Here is a 22,543-nt window from a genome sequence, read left to right as displayed (position 1 = left end):
GTGAGAGAAACATAGAGGAAGATGTGAGTAATCTTGCCTACAGTAGTTGAATAAGGTTTTACAGGAGAGCAAATGGTGGCACTGAGTTTGAAGGTGAATAAGTTCAGGTGTGCTTGTGCAGAAGCACATGTCAGGCAGAGCAGACAGCGTGTGGGGAGGTAGAGTGTGAAAAACATGCTGTATGTGGGGAAGAGTGGGTAGTTTGGGGTGACCGACAGGGAGGGAAGGTTTAACTTGTTACCAGATTATGTGAAACGTCTGTCTGTGCTGGGCTGAGATGATATACCTGGAATCAGTGGGGAGCCAGTAGTTCTTACAAGGGTACTAGAGGCAGGCTTCTGTGGGTGGTAATCAATCACATCCTTTCCCCTTTAAGTGCAAATGCAATTTAGAAATAGACGTGGCAGTCAAACACAGACTAAAATATCCGCTGTACTGTTGGTCAAATGAGACTGGAAAACATAGTTTGGGCAGGTAACCACGAGGGATTTCAGATGCCTGCCCCTGTGTTAGATGTTGGGATGGAGAGATTGGGTTTGCAGAGCAGTATACATCCATGTGGAGTTTCAGAGACCATAGACTAATACCCACTTAACACTGAGAGATGGATCTCTAGAACCACTTCTAGAAACCAGGCCCTTGCTCCTGCCCTGGGGGTGCCCCAGGAAGGCAGAGGTGGAGGAGAGAGGCACCAGCTAACATGCTGGGTTCTTCGAAGATCTGTGAGTGCAGAGTGTTTCTCTTAATCTCACCGATCAGATGAGTCACTCCCCCTATGAAGAGAATAAATAGGGGTGGAGGTTGCCTTCCCTAAACTTCTCAGGGAAGTTTGTGTTCTCTGGATTTGGATGGGGGCCGTGGGAGAGGGAGAGAATGGATCCCTCTAGAACTGGCATGTTTGGATCACTTTTGAAGACTCCTGGTAGCAGTATAGAGAACAGATTAGAAGTCAGAGAGATCAGTAGTTGGGGCTTGACATGAGCCAGCGGCACAAATAGAGATCTGTTTGCAAGATTACAGAACCTAAAGCCAGGAGAATCCAGTGACTCAGTGTGAAGTCTGTCTTTGCAAATTTCTGCTTTGAAAAACTGGGTCTATAAGGTCTTTCCTAGACTCTCAATTCCGTTCTGTTGATGGATTCCTCAGTCCTATGCCAGCACAGACTGTCTTGATCACTGCAGCTTTTATGTGGTCTTTTAAAATTTTTTTCATTTATTTGTCTTAAGTAATCTCTACACCCAACATGGGGCTCAAATTCACCACCCTGAGATCAAGTGCTACACGCTCCTTTGACTGAGCCAGCCAGGAGCCCAGATTTTCTGTTACTTTGACAGAATTTACCATGTTTATATTCCAGGGGCTCTCCGACCTTTTCAAGGCACCACCCTTCCCTTCTCCCCTGAGGTATTCTCTCTTCATGTAGCATTTCGCCTCTGGAACAGTGGTTTTTTATTATCCCGCAAAAACGTGTCGGGCACCACCAACACTAAATGGGCATCGAAAATCTGTCATAATTGTTCTGAATTTTTTAACATACGTTACCTAGAATGAAGTTTTTGCAGGTAGGGACCATGTCTTAGCTCAACATGTGGTCTCCTAGGGCGACACAGAGTGGCTTTTTAGTGTGGCCTGGGGCAAAAAAAGGCCAGGACACGGGCAAAACTACGGGAGAGCCTCCTGGGCACCGTGCTGATGACGCCCGGCACGCTGCCTCTGTTTCCCTTCCCCTCACGGCGGCAGCAGCACCTCGGCCAGACGGGAAGGGTGTGGGTGGGATGGAGACTGGACAGAGGTGCTTTTTTTCCCCCACGTTTCCTGCATTCACACGGGTGTTCGCTCCCTTATTTGGCAGCAAGGGGGCCAGGCCAACCACCCCACGGCCGCCGTGGTGACGGAGAAGCAGCAGATGCTGGAGCAGCACCTGCAAGATGTTCGGAAGCGAGTACAGGTGAAGCAAGTCGTGGGCAGGAAGCCTTTCCTTGGGGACATTGCCTGTGGGTCCTGCGTGTGTCTCTGTTGAGGTTTTGGCTTCATTTTAATTCTCAGAAACTTTCTTTTCCCTCTTCCCCCGGGAAAATCTTTTTTTTTTTTTTTTTTTACTTCTATTTTTCTTTTTTGTTTTGTCTTAAACAGGACCTAGAACAGAAAATGAAAGTGGTAGAGAACCTCCAGGATGACTTTGACTTCAACTATAAAACCCTCAAGAGTCAAGGAGGCAAGTGACTATTAGAGACGTTAAAATCTGCTGTAGAAAGTGAGTGACTTGAGTTTCAGGACTTCTGTGTCTGGCGTCCCGTTCAGACTTTGTGGCAGGGGCGGGGGCGGGCGCTGGCACACGGGGGTGGGGGGATGGGGGGGGTAACCGGTGCCTCCGGGAGCCAGATGCGAAGCGTGCCAGTATCCCGTCAGGTCAAGGAGGTTTTCCTTCATCCGCAGACATGCAGGATCTGAATGGAAACAACCAGTCCGTGACCAGGCAGAAGATGCAGCAGCTGGAACAGATGCTCACGGCGCTGGACCAGATGCGGCGCGTAAGAGCATCCCCCTCACCTGCGCGGCCGCCCCGCCTTGTGGCAGACCTTGCCTGGTTTCTAATAAGCTCCTTTTCTGGAAGTGACTAAAGAGTGTGGTTAGAGACGGTCTGAGGAAATGTTTTCTGACTTTGTTTGGGTTTCCGACCAGAGCATCGTGAGTGAGTTGGCGGGGCTGTTGTCAGCCATGGAGTATGTGCAGAAGACGCTCACGGATGAAGAGCTGGCTGACTGGAAGAGGCGGCAGCAGATTGCGTGCATCGGGGGCCCGCCCAACATCTGCCTCGACCGCCTAGAAAACTGGTAAGAGATGACAGAGACGTTTTCCCTTTCTTTCTAGAAAGCTGTGCTGAAATCCTGGTCGTAACTGCAGGCCTCCCGGGGCTGGTGCTCCGTCTCCAAGGTGGAGACTTTTTTATATTCAAATCGAGTCTGAGAGTCTAAAGAGTTTCACCTTTTTGGACACCTTTTTTTTTTTTTTTTTTAATTTTTTAAATGTTTATTTTTTTGAGAGACAGAGACAGAGCGTGAGCAGGGGAGAGACAGAGAGAGAGAGGGAGACACAGAATCCGAAGCAGGCTCCAGGCTCTGAGGTGTCAGCGCAGAGCCCGATGTGGGGCTTGAACTCATGTGAGATCGTGACCTGAGCCTAAGTCGGATGCTTAACTGACTGAGCCACCCAGGCACCCCTGGACACCTTTTTGATAAAAATGTGTTTATGTTACTATATTTTAAGTATATATATATATATATATATATATATATATATATATATTATTATTATTTTTTAAATTTATTTCAAGTTAGTTAACATACAGTGTAGTATTGGCTTCAGGAGTAGAACCCAGTGATTCGTCTCTTACATATAAGCATGTTTTATTTAATAGCTTAAATAAAGCTTTTGGTGTAACTATGTGGCACAGACTAAAGTTTGAGTTTTAGTTATTTTAATGATCTAAAATAATACATGCTCTTTATAAAGGAAAAAAATTCAAATACAAAAAATTAATAGAAAGAGGAAAAGTCTTTTAAAAAACCAATCATTCAGAGGTACCTATAGTTAGAATTTCGATGACCATTCCTCTGGACGTTTGTTATTGTACATATATATGTAAAGAGAGTCATCTACATTTTCTTTCTTTTTTTTTAATGTTTTTATTGATTTTTGAGACGAAAGAGACAAAGCATGAGCCGGGTAGGGGCAGAGAAAGGGGGAGACACAGAATCTGAAGCGGGCTCCAGGCTCTGAGCTGTCAGCACAGAGCCCGATGCAGAGCTCGAACTCACAAACTGTCAGATCATGACCTGAGCCAAAGTCAGACGCTTAACCGACTGAGCCACCCAGGCACCCATCTTTTTAATTTAATTTTGGTTATCTTTTTTAAATTTTTAAATTAAAAAAAATTTTTTAAGTTTATTTATTTATTTTGAGAGGGAGAGGGAGAGAGAGGAAGAGAGAGAATCCCGAGCAGGTTCCACACCATCAGCACAGAGCCCTATGTGGGGCTCGATCTCACAAACTGTGAGAGCACAACTTGAGCTGAAATCAAGAGTCAGACACGCAACCAGCTGAGCCACCCAGGCGCCCCTTGGTTACCTTTTTTTTAAATGTTTGTTTGTTTATTTTGAGATGGTCGCAGAGAGAGAGGTAGAGAGGGAATCCCAAGCAGGCTCTGTGCTGTCAGCACAGAGTCCGACACAGGACTCAGGACTCTCATGAACGCTGAGATCATGACCCAAGCCGAGATAAAAAGTCAGACGCTTAACTCACTGAGCCACCCAGGCGCCCCAGTGGGATCATTCTTTATCTGCTCTTCTGCTTTCATTCATGCAGCAGGTCTTGGTGAATATCCTTGATGTGCAAGGCCCAACAGTGAACATGATGCACCAGCTTAAATTATGAGAAACTTGACATAAAGGGGAACCACCAGACACGTAGAGCATGAAATTGGAAATTTAGGACAGCTCTGCCTGAGAAAGCCTGTTTGTCCATATCCTCAGTAACCCTGAGTTTTGTCAACTTACTGAAAGCTGTTTTAAGTGCTTTCTGATCAGGGAACCAAAAAGCTTGAGTTCTGGAAATAGGAGAATGAAAGTGCCAGAAGAGGGTCAGGGAGCCCAGAAATCCCAGCAGCTGCCCTGTTCCTTACCACCCCCAACCCTAAAATCTTTCACTTTCTCTCTTTGAGGTCTTTTAGTCTTTATTAATCATGTAGTTCAACCCCTTCTTTCATGCAAGGGCACATCGAGGTCCGCATGGTGAAGGGACCTGGCCAGGATTGCTCAGACAGTGAGCGGCAGAACGAGCTCAAACCCATCTTCTTGGGCCACCTAATTGTCAGCCTTTCCCCAGTCCCCACATTTTGGTCCAAAGACAGGTTAGGATGAAGACAGTGCCAAATTTCATATTTCGCATTCTCCATTGCTGGGTTCTAATGCTTGTTACCTCCTGATGATAACTCCGTTCGTGCTTCTTAGGGGTATGTTTTAACACTTCTTCCTTATGCCTAGCTCCCTCTCTGAAATGTTAAATTTGAGGAAGGTATTATTTAAAATAATAATAAAAATAAAAGAAATTCCCTTTTGCTTATTTTCGTTTTATTTTATTTTTTAAACATTTTTTTAATGTTAGTTACTTTTGAGAGAGAGACAGAGAGAGAGAGAGAGACAGAGCGCAAGCAAGGAAGGGGCAGAGAGAGAGGGAGACACTATCCAAAGCAGGCTCCAGGCTCTGAGCTGTCAGCACAGAGCCCGACGCGGGGCTCAAACTCATGAACCATGAAATCATGACCTGAGCCAAAGTCAGATGCTCAACCGACTGAGCCACCCAGGCGTCCCTATTTTATTTTTCAGTAAGCTCTATGCCCAGCGTGGGGCTCGAACTCAGGGCTTGACCCGGAGATCAGCTATCACATGCTCTACCGCCTGAGCCAGCCAGGCTCCCCCCACCCACCTCCACTTTTCCTTATTTAATGCCAATGATTTATGCTATGTATATTTTGCCACAGTAAAAAAAAAAAAAAAAAAAAATGACCCTTTCTTATTTTAGGGGACTGCATGGTGGTGGGATTCCCTTCCCCTTCTCTAACCCTCACTGGTGCTGCACTCAGGTGACTGGTAGCTTTCTTATCTTATTGGCAGGATAACCTCGTTAGCGGAATCTCAACTTCAGACGCGCCAACAAATTAAGAAACTGGAGGAGTTGCAGCAAAAAGTGTCCTACAAAGGGGATCCCATTGTCCAGCACCGGCCAATGCTGGAGGAGAGGATTGTGGAGCTGTTTAGAAACTTAATGAAAAGGTAACTTAGAATTCTTTCTCTCATCACGGCCCCTCCCCCGCCACATACACCTCCTTCACTTTGGAGGCACAGGACAAAGACCGTTTCACCAGGAAGCTTATGGACTGCCGTCCTTCTCTGTGCCTTTCAGTGCCTTTGTGGTTGAGCGGCAGCCCTGCATGCCCATGCATCCCGACCGGCCATTGGTCATCAAGACTGGCGTCCAGTTCACTACCAAAGTCAGGTGGGCCCTGTCCTTCCTCTTCTGGTAGATACATCACTGAGAGATGCTCTTAGGATGAAAGAGAGTTGGTGGCCAGGGTTGTTCTTTCCAGGCATCACAGGCGATAGTATGGTGGGTATGGAATTTGTTGGCATAATATCAACTTGCTCTTTGACTCTTCTGTCAGAAGTGAAGGAACGGTTACCTCTTTTCGAGGTTACGTGGGCATCTTCCTGAAATGTCAAGCCCACGGTCTTAGTTCGTTGTGTCTCCTTCTGCCCTGCAAGGGAGGCAAAATAATGCTGGTTATTTTCTGTTCTCTGAGCCTACTTTTCCCTGAGGATTTTAAGGGAAAGAGAAAGGCTTAGTGATCTAGAAGCTAAGAGGTAATTAGAGCAGGTGGGTGGTGAGCCAGGAGGGTGGGGTGTGACTTTCACACCCAAGTCAGAACAGGTGCTTTGGGGTTTGCCCTTCCGTAGTGAAATTTCCCTCTTCAGAAGCTTGGTGTATGGCGTTAGGTTTCAAGTTTAATAGAAGGAATACCAGCTGCAGAGCACGTATTCCCGTAATATTTCTCATGAAATGGCTTTTATTATCCTTCGCTGAATCTCTCACAACCTTGTCCAAGTTCGGATTTCTTAGGCTTTCTTTTCAGGAGCTCTTGACCTGAAGGGGTGATACTCAACATAAGGTCAAAGACGGCACTAAGCAGGAAGAGGGATTTGGGATTGTGCTTCATTCACCTTTTGGAAATAAAGCGTTGTGAATTTTATATTCCTTCAAGTAGAAGTTGCTGGGGGAGCCCACTGACTTTTCTTTGAAACTGATTTTTTTTTTTTTCCTTTACTCAGAAACTTTTTTTTCCCCCTCTTTTTTGAAATAGATTGCTGGTCAAATTCCCTGAGTTAAATTATCAGCTTAAAATTAAAGTGTGCATTGACAAGTAAGTACTCCGTATCTTTGCTCTTTTTTTCTCTTTTTTTCAAATGAGAGACAGAGAAATGAGAACTTTAACAGATACCATGTGAACTTAGAGATTATTTCCATTCAAGGAGCTTCATTTATTGAACAAAAATTGTCGGAAGCCTTGCCCTGACCAAAACCACAAAGCTAGTGGTACAGATATGAGTTTCAATTGCTATTGTGACTCTGGGTCCCTCTTTTTCTTTAATTTTTTACTTGTAAGTGTAATTTATGCATGTCATATAAAACCCTGACTATATGGGGAAAAGTTGACGGTTTTTATTGTTCCACACTTCACCACGCAATGGAATACATCCTTTTCTTTCTTTTTTTTTTCTTTTTTTAACGTTTGTTTATTTTTGAGAGAGAGACAGAACGTGAGCAGGGGAAGGGCAGGGAGGGAGACAGAATCCAAAGCTGGCTCCAGGTTCTAAGCTGTCAGCACAGAGCCTGACGTGGGGATCGAACGAACCCGTGAACCGCGAGATCATGACCTAAGCGGAAGTCAGATGTTTAACCAATTGAGTCACCCAGGCACCCCTCAGGCACATACTTTTCAAAATTTGGCAATACCTTTCAAAAATTAAAATGCACATACACTTTGAAGAGGTTTGAAAAAGGAAAATGTATCCTTAATTTTTGGTGACGTAATTATTTATCTGGAAATCATGAAGAGAATGAACTGGAAAATAATTACTAATGAAATAAGGGACTTGAGGAAGGTGGTGGTCTTTTTTTTTTTTTTTTTTTTACATTTATTTATTTTTGAGCGATAGAGAACAGAGCACAAGTGGGGGAGGGGCAGAGAGACAAGGAGACGCAGAATCAGAAACAGTCTCCAGGTTCTGAGCTGTCAGCACAGGGGCTCGACGTGAGGCCCAAACTCACAAGCCATGATATGACCTGAGCTGAAGTCGGACGCTCAACCAACTGAGCCACCCAGGCGCCCAGGAAGGTGGTAGTCTTAATAAAAATAGACAAAAATTAATAACTTCAACCACGTATTAGCATAATCTCACAATAAGCAACAAAAGTAAAAAATATATTGTGATAAACATAACAGAAATGTGTAAGATCTATTTGAAGAAAATTATGAAATTTATCAGGAGGGGATATTGTAAAAAGTGATAAGACAGATCATATTCCTGGATTGTGGATTTTTATCATAAAGATGTTAATTCTTCTCAGTTAATATGACACCAAGCAAAATGTGAATAGAATTTTTTAAACCTTTGACTTGCTTTTCAAGTTGTATCTTAGATGAGAAAAATAAGCAAAGAAAGGTTTTTTAATTTTTTTTAACATTTATTTTTGAGAGAGAGAGACAGAGTGCAAGTGGGGGGAGGGGCAGAGAGAGAGGGAGCTAATCCAAAGCAGGCTCCATAGCACAGAGCCCAATGCGGGGCTCGAACTCAGGAACTGTGAGATCATGACCTGAGCCGAAGTCAGACACTTGACTGATTGAGCCACCCAGGTGCCCCTGTTTTGTTTTGTTTGTTTGTTTTTTTAAAGGATGTATTTGGGGGTATCTGGGTGGCTTAGTAGGTTAAACATCAGACTCTTGGTTTTGGCTCAGGTCATGATCTCACAGTTCGTAAAATGGAGCCCAGCATAGAGCTTCGCGCTGGGTGTGGAGCCTGCTTAGGATTCTCTCTCCCCCTCTCTCTGCCCTTTCCCCATTCACGTATGTGTGCGCTCTTTCTCTCTCTCAAAATAAATAAACTTTAAAAAAAATATTTATAAACATAAATAATGAAAATAAAAAAGGGTGTGTTATTTTTAATTATGATAAAAAATTAATATATAAAATTTACCTTATTGATTATTTTTAAATGTATGGCATTGTGTATATTCACACTGCTGTGCAGCAGATTTCCGGAACTACTTCCTTGTGCGACATGGAAACTTTACATCCATTGAACAACAAATCCCCATTTCCCTATCCTCCTAGCCCCGGGCAACCACCATTTCACTTTCAAAAACATTTTTTTAGTGACTAAAAATAATGGGAAGCTGCTTTGCCAGACATTAAAATGTATCACAGAGTTTCAGTTACTAAATGTGTGTGTTACTAGGGCAGGAATAAACTGATCATGGCAGCAAAATCTTGAGTCCAGAAATGGGCTTCAAGTTTATATAAATAATTAATATACGTTAAAAATGACATGTCAAATCAGTTAGTAAAGGATGGAGTATTCAGGAAGTAGTTTTGGGACAACCTGATATTGGGGGCAGGGGGGATTTGAATGAGAAATTAGAGTCTTATGTTTTGCTGTCCATCAGATGTATTTATATGTTTCAGCTAATGTATCTTAAAAGCATAGGTGAACGTATAACATAATGATGGTAAAATGGCAAAATGGTACAACCATTCTGGGAAAAGAGCTCGGCAGTTTCCTACAAAGTTAAACATGTACCTACCCTATAAGCCTACCATTCCACTCTTCAGTATTAACCCAAGAGAAACGAAAGCATATGTGCACGCAAAGGGCTGTACGTAAATGTCCATTAACAGGCGAGTGAATAGACACCTTGCGGCATATCTGTAAGTAGCTTGCGCTGACCGATTGCTCCACTGTTGCTTCGTAATTTGTGGTCTATCCGTAAATGAAATATCACTTCCCAATAAAGAGGACTGAACGTTGATACCAGCCACACATGAGAAATCTCAAAATAATTACACTGAGTGAAGGAAGCCAGACCAAGAAAAAAGAATACATACTTCCATTCGTATAGAATCCTAGAAATACAAATGCACCTATAGTGACTGAAAGCAGACCAGTGATTGCCTGGGGACAAAGGTGGGGTGGAGTGTAGGATTGGGAAATGGATTACAAATGGGCTTGGGGAAACTTTGGGGATGTTGGATATGTTCATCACCTTGTTTGGGCTGATGATTTCATAGGTGTGTGTAGTATATATAGGTGTGTGTCAAATCTTATCCAAATACATTTTCAGTAGTGTACTTTATTATTCATCAATTACATGTCAAAGCTGTGATGCAAAAAAAAGTTTAAAAAAAAGGCTATATAGGTTAAACATGAGAGAGAATTTCCTGGTAACATGGGCTCCTAAGTTATAAACTGTGATATATGGGGGGGGGGGGGGGCGCCTGGGTGTCTCAGTCGGTTGAGTGTCCAACTTCGGCTCAGGTCATGATCTCACCACTCCTGAGTTCGAGCCCCACGTTGGACTCTGCTGACAGCTCAGCGCAGAGTCTGAAGCCTGCTGCAGATTCTGTGTCTCCCTCTCTCTCTCTGCCCCCTCCCCTGCTCATGCTGTGTGTGTGTGTGTGTGTGTGTGTGTCTCAAAACGTAAATAAACATTAATAAAAAAATTTTTTTAACCTGTGATATATGGAAAGATATCTTCTGAATGGTTTAAAATTTGACCAATTTTAATCTGTAAACCGACACGAAATACTCTATTTAATAAATAGTAGCTATATTCATGAATATGTAGCAATGGAGAAGCACTTTTAAAAGAGTGCTAAAATAATAGGGGCACCTGGGTGCCTCAGTCAGTTGAATGTCCAACTCATGGTCATGGGATCAAGTCTCACGTCGGGCTTTTCACTGAGTGTGGAGCCTGCTTGGTATTCTCTCTCTCTCTACCCCTTTGCCCCTCTTCCCCGCTTACTCGCTCTCACTCTCGCTCTCTCAAAAAAAAAAAAAATGTTAAAAAGTAATAAAATACTAAGAAAGGAAAAGACTGAGAAATGTGACTATATAAAAAGCTGTATGTTCAAACACATAGAGCTGAAAGACCAGACAGGCTCGGAAGATTGTTTCCAGCTAATACGAAATGGGACGATTTGAGTTACAGGGAGTAGTAAACCTTTACAGAAAACCCAGTGTGGCTTAAATAATAAGGAAATTTACAGCCCAGTATAACTGGAAATGCAGAGTTAGGGCAAGTTCCTGACAGATCAGTGACTCACTTATGTCATCCTGGACCCAGAATCTTCCGTGTGCCTTCCCCGCCATCATAAGTATCACTGGCTTTGTGAGGTTCCCTTCTGAGTTGCAGTATAAGTAAGGTCATATGCTTCCTTGCTCATGTTCAGTTGAAGCTATGGAAAATAAATCCAGCCCGTGTTGTAATTCCTTCCCAGTCTGAGACAGTGTAGGTCATGTCCTCGCCCTGGGACCACCACACCGTGGAGTGCTATGTTCTGATGTACTTAATGAACAATCAGGATCCCCTGGAGGCGGGGACTGGAAGGATACCTGAGCAGATGCAAGGGTCTATTGGGAGGGGGAAATTGATATTGGGCAGGCTTGTACAGGGTTGTCGTATTTCACGTACAAAATGTAATTGAATCGTTTACAGAAATTCCCAGGAGAACAGTGGTTTTTTTTCCAGCAGAGTACATTACGGATAGAGTAGACTTTGCGAAGAAACGGGGCCAGTCTTATTAACACCAGTTTATATTCTTAACAGAGACTCCGGGGATGTTGCAGCTCTCAGAGGGTGAGTTCAGCCTAAAGGCTTCCTTTTGATCTGTTTAATCTGACTTTGTCCTCTGGCTGCTCCATCACCTGTGTGGTTGGTTTTTCTCCTGTGATTCAGATCCCGGAAATTTAACATTCTGGGCACAAACACGAAAGTGATGAACATGGAAGAGTCCAACAACGGCAGCCTCTCTGCAGAATTCAAACATCTGGTACATGGAGAAGCCTGGATCCCCTTCTCCAAGGGCACCTGGCAGAGGGAGAGGGGGGTGGGGGTGGGGGGGAGCCTCACGTGACCCACGTGCTCTCTGCTTTTCCCACAGACCCTGAGAGAGCAAAGATGTGGTAATGGGGGCCGAGCCAATTGTGATGTAAGTTTTTTGGGGGACGAAACCAACTGGGAGGGTTTTCTTTAATGGGGAGAGAAAAAGAGCCTTCTTATTGGCCTGAATTAGAGACCCCAACCTGTGGTTAAGCTGTAGTCATTTGGAAAAGTCACCATGTGTCAAAAATGACATGGTCCGAAGTCACTCTGCCGTGGAGTTCTCTGGCTTGGAGCATTTTCTTGATTGTCCTGGGAGTTGGCTCATCTTTAAGGAGGGGTGGAAAGTCCCTGGCTGACTTACCCACACCCATTTAGTGGAAAAGAAGCTTCCACCTTGCCTGGGGCTTTCCAAATTCCCCTTCCAACTCCTGCCCGCTGAGACTGCCTGGCTTCATTTTTGGTGTCCTGATTTTCTCACTGAGGTGGGATAGAAGGTTGTAATAAATCTGAATTAAACATTTAAGAAAAAGAGTAAAACCTGTTCCCCTTATTTCCATTATTCTCTTCCTCCATTTGATTCAGATTACGGGATTCTCAGTGTCAAGAATAAACTTAAATAAAATAGGCAAATGTGACCAAAACTAGTTTTTAATTATTTTAAAAGATTGTGATAGTCTATTCTTTTTCTGGTATTTGTGCCCTGCCCATTCTTTCCTCTTCTCTAAAATGTAGCAGGCCTTTAGCGAGAAAAAGTGCATTTATAATGCTTGACTGTAAAGAGTGAAGGAGTCTATATACAACAACATAGAAAAATGTATGTGGCATATTTGTTTAGAAAAAGCAAGATGTGGGGTGCCTGGCTGGCTCAGTCGGTAAAGTGTGTGACTCTTGATCTCAAGGTTGTGAGTTCAAGCCACATGTTGGGCATAGAGCGTACTTAAAAAAAAAAAGAAAGAACAAGCAAGATGCAAAATAATTCGAGTAGAATATTAGCATATTTGCTTAAAAAGTGTACTATACTGTTTTTGTTCTATTCACATATGCAAAAAAAATTCTCCAGGTGGGGAGGTGGGGTGCCTGGTTGGCTCTGTCAGTTAAGCTTCTGACTCTTGATTTTGGCTCAGGTCATGATCTCAGTTTGTGAGTTCAAGTCCCACGTTGGCGCAGAGCCTCCTTGGGATTCTTGGTCTCTCTCTCTCCACCTCTCCCCCACTCACAAGTGTAACTCCTCTTCCCCCCCCAAAATAAAGAAATAAGCTTTATTTTATTTATTTTTTAATGTTTCTTTTTGAGAGAGAGAGAGAGCTCACGCGTGTGTACGCGCGCAAGTGAGGGAGGGACAGGGAGAGAGAGAGGGAGACAGAATCTGAAGTGGGCTCCAGGCTCTGAGCTGTCAACACAGAATTCAACTTGGGGCTCGAACTCATGAACCATGAGATCATGACCTGAGCCGAAGTCAGATGCTTAACCCACTAAGCCACCGGTTGCCCCAATAAATAAACTTAAAAAAAAGAACATTCTCGAGGAATGTATACCAAACAATGCTTATGTATTTTGCTGTTAGTATCTTAGACTATGCTGTCTGTGTAATATTTGCATTCTAAAGTTGATTTATTATTTTTTTTAAGTTTATTTATTTTAAGGGAGAGAGAGAATGCCAAGCAGGCTCTGCACTGTCAGCACAGAGCCCAACACAGAGCTCGAATTCACGAACTGTGAGATCATGACCTGAGTCAAAATCAAGAGTCGGGATGCTTAAGCGACTGAGCCACCCAGGCGCCCTGTGATATTTGCATTTTAAACTGAACATATGTTATTTCTATAGTTAGGAAAAAGATAGTGTTTTAAAAAACGAATTGAAATTGCGTCTCTGAGAATTCATTGAGAAGTCTTACCGAAAATAAGGTTGCCATATTGCTGGTGGCAGTATAAATTGTCACTTCAGAAAACAACTGGACGTAATAAAAAAATGAACGTACTCTACAAACCAGCAGTGCCACTCCCAGGATTTAACAATAGAGAAATCTTTGCACATGTGCACCAGGGGACATGTACAAAATGTCACAGCAGCCTGATGGTAAACCCTAAATATAACCCAGATACCATCGCTGCTAGAGTAGATAAAGGATTCGTGGTAGAGTCATATGATGGAATACTCTAGAGCTGTGAAAATGAACAACAGAAAATTCATACAACCCCAGGGATGCAAAAAGCGAGTCCTAAAGAATATATAGGGTATGATTTGTGTAAGGTTCACAGACCTCTAAAACTGAACGATGCATACAGTATTTAGAGATATAAATACAGTAAAACCCTAAAGGAAAACTGGGAAGCGATAAACCCAAAAGACAAAATAGCGGTTACATCTGAGGGAGGAGGGACCAGGGAAGGGCATGGGGAAGGGCATCCTGAGCATCTCCGTGGTGATGATCTTTCGCTTAAACTGGGTAGTGGGTACAGGTGTTCATTGTTTTGATTTTCTGTGCACCTTACCCATTTGGTAAATAACCTATTGGGTCTATAGTATTGTAATAAAACCAGTAAAAGATGAGGTTGAAGATCGTAGCACTGAAGAGGGCGTGTTCTCAGTGTTGTGTCCCTGCTGTGTCCATGGCCTCCCGGTGGATCACCCTTCCTGGTGCAATGAGGCTGTGGCATTCACTCTCCTCAGCTACGGCTGTTAGTATCCAAGGCCATTCTCTCTGAGGAAGAGGGTGCCCTTCTCGTTGTAGGCCTCCCTGATTGTCACCGAGGAGCTGCACCTGATCACCTTTGAGACTGAGGTGTATCACCAGGGCCTCAAGATTGACCTTGAGGTGAGTTTTGCCACAGAGTTGGGACAGGGCTGCACGCAGGGGTGATTCCGGACAAGAACTTCTAGTTGGGATTTTTTCTACAGAAGGTAGAATGATGTATATGCTGTATATATTGTGTTCTTGCAATAAAGTAAGCTAGAGAAAAGATAATGTTGCCAAGAAAATTGTAAGAGAAAATACGTTTATAGGACAGTACTCTAGATCAAGAAAAATCATCCATGTATAAGCGGACCCATGCCGTTCAAACCCATGCTGTTCAAGGGTCAACTGTATACTCAGCTTTCAGTATATGAAAGTACTGAAATTGTAATTAATTAATATATTATTAATCTGTGCATAGAAATTATAATGGACTCTATAAAGTTTGGGCAAAATAGGCTTTTTAGACAGCCACTGTTTTTAGTGTACAGGAAATCATGGCATTTGCATTCTCTTCTATCAACTTTCTTCATCTTTAAATTAAAGCTATACCCGGAAAAGCAAGAATCCTAGTCTTTGCCTACTGGGACCTGTCTGTTTAACGGGCAGATACAGCTTCAATTCTCGGAGAGTGCCTCCCAGGTTTTATAAACGGGGAGTCTGTGGACTGTGAGTCCAGCTTTGAGCACGTCAGATTTTTTAAGTTCCTGGTTGTGTCCTGTGACCCGCACTTGGCATTCTCTCCACTCTGGGCGTTGAGCTGACTCAGCCGAGTTCCTCCCTAAGGGCTGGCAGTAGGTGTGATTTAAGGCACATTCTTTTATTCGAAACCTGCAGGTCTGACTGAAGAGACATTTGAAGCTGTGAGGGCCCTCTGCCTCCCCAGCTTATTCCCCACTCTCTCCACAGACCCACTCCTTGCCGGTTGTGGTGATCTCCAACATCTGTCAGATGCCTAATGCCTGGGCATCTATCCTGTGGTATAACATGCTGACCAACAACCCCAAGGTAAGCGCCCATCCTTCGGAAACCATTGTCGCGGTCCTAGCGTGGGTCACCAAGTACCACCGTCTCCATCTAAACGAGCAAATGTGTTGGGGCACCTGGGTGGCTCAGTCGGTTGGGCGTCCAACTTCGGCTCAGGTGATGATCTCGCGGTCCGTGAGTTCGAGCCCCACGTCGGGCTCTGGGCTGACAGCTCAGAGCCTGGAGCCTGCTTCACATTCTGTGTCTCCCTCTCTCTCTCTGACCCTCCCCTGTTCATGCTCTATCTCTCTGTCTCAAAAATAAATAAACGTTAAAAAAAAAATTAAAAAAAAAATAAATGAGCAAATGTGTCGTTTTCAACAGAACGTGAACTTTTTCACCAAGCCCCCGATTGGAACCTGGGATCAAGTGGCTGAGGTGCTGAGCTGGCAGTTCTCCTCCACCACAAAGCGAGGCCTGAGCATCGAGCAGTTGACGACGCTGGCAGAGAAGCTCTTAGGTCAGCATTTCCCCCCTTTTCCCTGTTGCCCTCTTCAGAGAAGGAGTCTGGCCTGTGGGGCTATTCATTCAGGAAAATTTGCTGAGCCAGACACTGTCCTGGGGCCTGAAAACATGTGCTCCAGCAGTTGAGGAGGTGGGGTGGAGTAGAGATGCCTCCTGGTGATCATTTCTGAGGTGGGAGGCAGATTTCCTTTCTCTCGGTGGCTGGACCCCTCACCCTTCCAGAGCACTACTTTGGCTAACCTTAGGAAGCTATTTAAATTTAAAAAAATTTTTTTAAGTTATTTTAAGTTATTTTTCATATTTGTGAGAGAGACAGAGATGGAACACGAGCAGAGGAGGAGCAGAGAAATGGAGACAGAATCTGAAGCAGGCTCCAGGCTCTGAGCTGTCAGCACAGAGCCCGACGCGGGGCTCGAACTCATGAGCCGTGAGATCATGACCTGAGCTGAAGTCGGACGCTCAACCGACTGAGCCACCCAGGCGCCCCAGGAAGCTATTTTTTAAGTGCATGTTAGAAGACAGAGGCAAAAGCTTGACGTCCATGTCCATTTCTTCAATAAACTGTAGGCTTGTTTTTATTTTTTCCTCTGGGAAAAAAAAATTTAGTGGACTGTTTTATTTTACATGCTACCTGGACTGTAAGTAGCCTTATCCTGTGCCACCGCCAAATGTGACCCTCTAACACTGTCAGTTTATTACTGTGTGCTGCTGGTCCCTGAGCACCAGCTGCCACCACATGAGGCTAGGAAGAGTCGCGGGGGGTGGGGGGACGGACCCTCGATACGTCATCCACCACCTCTGCTAGTCTAAACAACAACGCAGGTGATCACACGATGGGATTATGTACATCTGTGTACGTGTGTGTACCTGTGTGTGCACACATACATGGACACAACGGTGGGAACCTTTAAATACATGAAAACCGATGGTGACTTGGCCCACTGTGGGACAGATGTGCATGAATGTATGTTCTGTCTTAAGAAATAAAATCCTAGGGGCGCCTGGGTGGCGCAGTCGGTTGAGCGTCCGACTTCAGCCAGGTCACGATCTCGCGGTCCGGGAGTTCGAGCCCCGCGTCGGGCTCTGGGCTGATGGCTCAGAGCCTGGAGCCTGTTTCTGATTCTGTGTCTCTCTCTCTCTCTGCCCCTTCCCCGTTCATGCTCTGTCTCTCTCTGTCCCAAAAATAAGTAAACGTTGAAAAAAAAAATTAAAAAAAAAAAAGAAATAAAATCCTTGATTTGAAGCTGGAAGTTACACTGCTTTATTGTTTTTCTTGCAGGACCTGGTGTGAACTATTCAGGGTGTCAGATTACGTGGGCTAAATTTTGCAAAGTAAGCCATCTTGTTAAATCCTTGTCGCTGCCGAGTGGGGAGCGGGAGGGACGCCCACCCGTGAGGTTGTCGGGGACGGCACTGGGCCTGAAGGCTGTAGACTCATGGTCTAGCGGCCCGTAGGCCCTACTTGAGGGTAGATGGGCCTGGGGATTTTGGTGGCACTGTGTCCCTAAGAAGGAAAAGGCTGGGATAGTAGACTTGGCTTTCTCGTTATTCTTCTCTTCAGGAAAACATGGCCGGCAAAGGCTTCTCCTTCTGGGTCTGGCTAGACAATATCATTGATCTTGTGAAAAAGTACATCCTGGCTCTTTGGAATGAAGGGTAGGTTGAAGCTCTTGTGTCCGGCAGAGTCCGGCAGAGTGCACATGTGTAACACGTCACCTGCTCTCAGCAGGCCAGGGGCGGGACCCCATCAGCCCAGATCTTGTTGCTGTTCTTTGGCTCCAGGTACATAATGGGTTTTATCAGTAAGGAGCGGGAGCGGGCCATCTTGAGCACCAAGCCCCCAGGCACCTTCCTGCTAAGATTCAGTGAAAGCAGCAAAGAAGGAGGTGTCACCTTCACTTGGGTGGAGAAGGACATCAGCGGTAAGTTTGACTCTCACCCGCCCCACCTGGTGGCAGTTGCTGCTTCCGCTGTGGCCACTACTAGTTTCAAGTACCTATTGCCCCCTAGTGGGCAAAGATGGGCTTCGCACTCCCCTGCCTTGGACTTGTAAAAACATTTTTCAGTGACTTCTTTTCTTCCAAATTCTTTCAGCTGGAGGATTGTTTGGCAATTTTGTTTTGCTTTCTTCAGGAGCTAATATTTGCCTACAAATTTCCGATTTAAATCTCATTCTTCATCTCCTTTCTAATTTATCCTGTTAATCTAGCTCATGCAAGTAGTTATTCAGGTATATTGCTGACGACCCAACTGGGTAACCTCTCCAGACGCCAGCTGAGCACTTTTATAGTGCCAGGTGACTGGGCAGGATATTTGAGGCTCAAGAACTAGGTTGCCATAAGCCATTCCTTTTCAAGGAAAAATAAATCAGGTAGTTTTCTCTAAGATTACCTGGCCATTATCCTCCCTTCCCATATCCGATGACAGGCAAGACTCAGATCCAGTCCGTGGAACCATATACCAAGCAGCAGCTGAACAACATGTCGTTTGCTGAAATCATCATGGGCTATAAGATCATGGATGCTACCAACATCCTCGTGTCTCCGCTGGTTTATCTCTACCCGGACATTCCTAAGGAGGAGGCGTTTGGAAAGTATTGTCGACCAGAAAGCCAGGAGCATCCTGAAGCTGACCCAGGTAGTTGTTGATTTTCCGCGTTGGGCACTTTTTCTGGGAAAAAATGGGAAATTGCAGGATTCTTGGAGGATAGGTAGGTCACTGCCCAAAGAGCCTGGTGACCTTTATTCCTCTTATGGGAAATAAGCACTCAGTAGTGAGTGCTTTTTGGTCGTGGCTGTTAGGGTTGGAGAGAGGAGGGGCATCAAAGTCACTTGTCTCTGTCCTACAGAGAACCCAGCAGGCTAAACGGGGAAATAGACACACACCCTCAACTCACCCCAAACATCTAAAATACTGCCGAGAGAGCGCGAGGACAGAATTCTTAAGTAACAGGATGCCCTGCCAGCACACCGCTTCTTACACTGGAAGGTTGGCGACTCAGACTTGAGTCTAGCATGTTTCCTTTTCCCCATCGCTGAACAATGTGAGCAGTGTCGAGCGGGATGGAGAAAGGCTTAGTGGAGGAAATGAGTGTTAGCAGCACTGGAACGTGGTTTACGAGCAGAGCGGGGAGGGGTGGGGGGCGTGGTGATTGAAGAGGAGCCTGCAAACGGTGGGAGGGCGCGGAATTGGGATTGAGAACATGCAGCTATTGAAATAAAGCGGTTGCTTAATGTGCAAGAGCACAGGTGTAAGTCGTATAGCAAATGTTTCATAGTAAGCTTGTAACCATTAGTCCTCCGCAAGGAGGAGCAGCCCCTCTGGTCTGTGCCTTTGGCACTTGCTGGTTTGGCTCTCTGGGTTCTTCTCTGTCCAGATCCTGTTGGGGAGTCTGTGATTTGCCATTCTTTGTTTTTATTTAACTTCCCTTAGTTGGAGAGCTCTTTGAAGTGATCCTTTGAGGGTAGCTTCCACCCCAGTTGCTTTTGGAAAAATTGTCTTTGTGCAAAGAGCTCACACGCACATTCCCACCTGTTCACAGAGATCCCTGTTCACAGAGATCCCGTGCGAGGAATTTCTTGGATGGGGAAGACTGGGACTTGGAAGAAGGAACTTGAGTTACTTGGCAATTGACTTTCCTCTTCCCTTTGTTCTGGTGTTGGGTTTTATTCATACTGTAGAAGAGCTAACTCTCACTTCCTGTCTGCTACTTATCTTTCTTTCCAGCTGGGCTTCAGTTGGGAGATCTGTTTATCAGCCCTGACACTCTACTCTTTGTTCCTTCTGCTGAGGACATTTAGGTCCAAGTGCTGGTCCCTTTGGCTCATTTTGCTTTCAAGATCCAAGTTCCCAATTGAGGCTGTGTCCTCTGTTATCATCACCCATCCTGTGTGACCGGGAAGCAAGGTCCTTTCTTGCTTGGAGTCACTAGTGTTTTCTCAGGGGCAAGACCCCCCCACCCCCACCCCACCCCGGCACAAGAGAGAGGAACTAGTGACTTGAGTGCTTTGCCAGCCTCCCAGGGAGGCAGGTGTATGCAGTGGGCACTGAGGGGCTTGGGGTGGCAGGAACAAGGTGATGGGGGGGGGGGCGCCCTGCCAGTGGAGCCCCTGCATTAAAGTGGGAGTCCTCGGGGACGTGGATCTGTGCCTGTTTCCTCCCATTTTCCATCATGAAAATATTTTTGTCCCCAGGGATAGATGATCTTCCCAGGACCCTTCCTTCCTCCTTACTTCTCCACCAGACCCCACACAGTATTTCCCGATGGCTTGAGGGAGAGAGTCCCTTTTTAGAAATGACAACCCCCTTACCTTACAAATTGGATGAAGTATATGTACAACCTTGTACACAGCCAGAGCTCGGCGTTTAGTCCTGTTTCTCCTTTGCTTCTGCTCTTGCTGAATCTGAGGCTGAAGCTAGTTTTCTCAGCTACCTTGATCACTGGGGAACTAAATCCTTTTCTGTCTGAGATGTCAGCTCCCCTCAGGTCTGCATCACAGTGGATTTAGAAGACACCAGAACCCTGCCTGGGTACATCTTTGGATTCTGCACCGTATGAATCTATTTCTTGGCCAAAAATAACCTTGGTTGGCAGTCCAACGACCCCCTGACAATGCCTTTTCTCAGATTGTCACCATACTTTCTGATCCCTTGGTCTGTCTATAAACCTCAAACTTTTTAACTGTGCTTCTCTCGGCCCACCCACCGGGCCCCATGCCCCCCAAGTGATTTGTTCACCTGACTTTCCCAGATGTCGTGCCAGTATCTCCAAGTCTCCTGGACCTCTTGGTGTAAACATTGAGCACCTAAAATTCATTTATTCCAGTCCTCACATTTCTAAGTATGGAACAAGAATTACAAATGACGGAGATGGATGCCTCCCTCTTCCGCCTCCCTCTTGGTGTAGAAAGTGCTTTGCTCCAGGTCTCCTAGCTGCCGAAGACATAACGAGGCCTGGGCCTCCTGTTTTCCAGCCCAGAGTCGACGGTGCTGCAATACCAGCCAGCCTCCCTTTATAAAGAGGCCGCTTTTTGTGCGGTGTAGTTACCCAACTGGGGGGTTACTCCTATACTCACCTAAAAATGTGGGAGAGGCAGATCAGTGCCGTAGGAATGGAAGGTGTGACCCTGGGCTTTGGAACTGCATTAGCAATCTGCATATTCTCTTCAAGACTTGGTGACTTTGGTGTCCCAGCAGGACGGGGGTGTTGGAGCCCAGACTGCATAGGCTCCGTTCCTGCATGCAGAGAAGTTAGCTAAGAGAGTCGACCAGGCCAGAATACGATCCTCAGACCACACACGGGCAGTTAAATGTTCACATCATCTAGGGAGAGAATGAACACACAAAGGTGGCATTGGTCTAGGCTCAGGTGGGACAAGGGTGTGTGCTCAGAAGTCTCTGCAGCTCTGGATAGCGTAGCAGCAAGAACTGAACTACCCAGCTGCAAGCACCCAGAACATCAGATAGTACATAGTGGTGGAGGGGGCAGCCCTGAGGGGAGACAGGTTCAAAACGATTTCCACTCAAGGATGGAGGGAGGGGCAAGTCTGCCCTGATGAGGCGGCCGGCTTCCACCTGCCCTCTACCCACAGTGGGGTCACCATAGTAAGCCCCAGTTTTCTTCTTCCCAGGTGCTGCCCCATACCTGAAGACCAAGTTTATCTGTGTGACACCGTAAGTGGCTTCCCTTCTAAATTTGGCCTTCATTTCTGGTGTCCTCAGTTATCCCGGGAGTAGGACACTGGGTGAGAGCTACCCTGAGAGGGGCTGGAATGCCCTGGGCTACGCGTAGTACTCAGAGTGACCCTGTGTGTTTAAAAAGCTTGAGCTTTTATTTTTCTGTTGGAGACCAGAGTTTGATGGCTTGTGTGTGTGTGTTTTGTTCTTTTTTTTTTTTTTCTCCATTGTGTCTTGTCAACCCGGCCCTTTCCCCTCCTGCTGCTCCCCATTTCCTACAGAACGACCTGCAGCAATACCATTGACCTGCCGATGTCCCCCCGCACTTTAGATTCATTGATGCAGTTTGGAAATAATGGTGAAGGTGCTGAACCCTCAGCAGGAGGGCAGTTTGGTGAGTATTTGGTCGACAGACCTTGCCCTTGGGAGGGAAGTGTGCCCCCTTTGTGTGCCGGGCCCACGGTCCCACGGTCCCACGCACAGAGCCCAGAGCTGGCCACGCAGACCGGTAGAGGGAGGTCCTAGAGCCGCGCTGTCCCTTGGAAACCAAACGTGCACCACGCACGTAAGTGCGACTTTTTTAATAACCATATTAAAACCAGTGAAAAGAAACAAGGGAGGTTAACGTTAATGATACATTTTCTGTAACCCAATAAATCCCAAACGCTAGCGTTTTAACACGTAAGAAAACGTTGATGAGATTTTTGTTTTTGTGCTAAGTCTCTGAAACGTGCTAGGTGTTTCACAGCTACACCCACCTCGACTGGGACTGGCCATATTTTGATGCTCGGTAGCCACCTGTGTTTCCAGGCGGCCACATTCAACGGGACAGCCTTAGATCTTCTTTACATGTGGACGGTTGGGAACGAGTTAAGGGAAGAAGGGGACTGAGCCCTTCCAGAAGGCAAGACTTTGTAGGGAGGAGT

At 45.5% G+C, this 22,543-nt stretch overlaps 1 protein-coding gene across 5 annotated transcripts in view; it reads left to right on the top strand.

The window, feature by feature from the left end:
* Nucleotides 1-22,543, top strand: part of STAT3 (signal transducer and activator of transcription 3) — a 68,070-nt gene that overhangs the window by 43,246 nt on the left and 2,281 nt on the right. For 2 of the 5 annotated variants that reach the window (XM_043584515.1, XM_043584514.1), the window contains exons 5-23: nt 1,853-1,948; nt 2,134-2,215; nt 2,437-2,531; nt 2,683-2,834; nt 5,673-5,831; nt 5,962-6,054; nt 6,917-6,976; nt 11,440-11,469; nt 11,569-11,662; nt 11,774-11,821; nt 14,448-14,531; nt 15,360-15,458; nt 15,801-15,936; nt 17,221-17,273; nt 17,503-17,597; nt 17,724-17,863; nt 18,369-18,581; nt 21,572-21,614; nt 21,899-22,011. In XM_043584515.1, coding sequence (XP_043440450.1) covers nt 1,853-1,948; nt 2,134-2,215; nt 2,437-2,531; nt 2,683-2,834; nt 5,673-5,831; nt 5,962-6,054; nt 6,917-6,976; nt 11,440-11,469; nt 11,569-11,662; nt 11,774-11,821; nt 14,448-14,531; nt 15,360-15,458; nt 15,801-15,936; nt 17,221-17,273; nt 17,503-17,597; nt 17,724-17,863; nt 18,369-18,581; nt 21,572-21,614; nt 21,899-22,011 — 1,885 coding nt within the window. The remainder of the gene's footprint in view (nt 1-1,852; nt 1,949-2,133; nt 2,216-2,436; nt 2,532-2,682; nt 2,835-5,672; nt 5,832-5,961; nt 6,055-6,916; nt 6,977-11,439; nt 11,470-11,568; nt 11,663-11,773; nt 11,822-14,447; nt 14,532-15,359; nt 15,459-15,800; nt 15,937-17,220; nt 17,274-17,502; nt 17,598-17,723; nt 17,864-18,368; nt 18,582-21,571; nt 21,615-21,898; nt 22,012-22,543) is intronic. The other 3 variants (XM_043584516.1, XM_043584518.1, XM_043584517.1) reach the window with 3 other exon arrangements.

This window comes from Prionailurus bengalensis, chromosome E1, assembly GCF_016509475.1.
Source record: "Prionailurus bengalensis isolate Pbe53 chromosome E1, Fcat_Pben_1.1_paternal_pri, whole genome shotgun sequence".
NCBI classification, from domain to species: Eukaryota; Metazoa; Chordata; class Mammalia; order Carnivora; family Felidae; genus Prionailurus; species Prionailurus bengalensis.
This window is presented reverse-complemented; position numbering and strand designations above follow the sequence as displayed.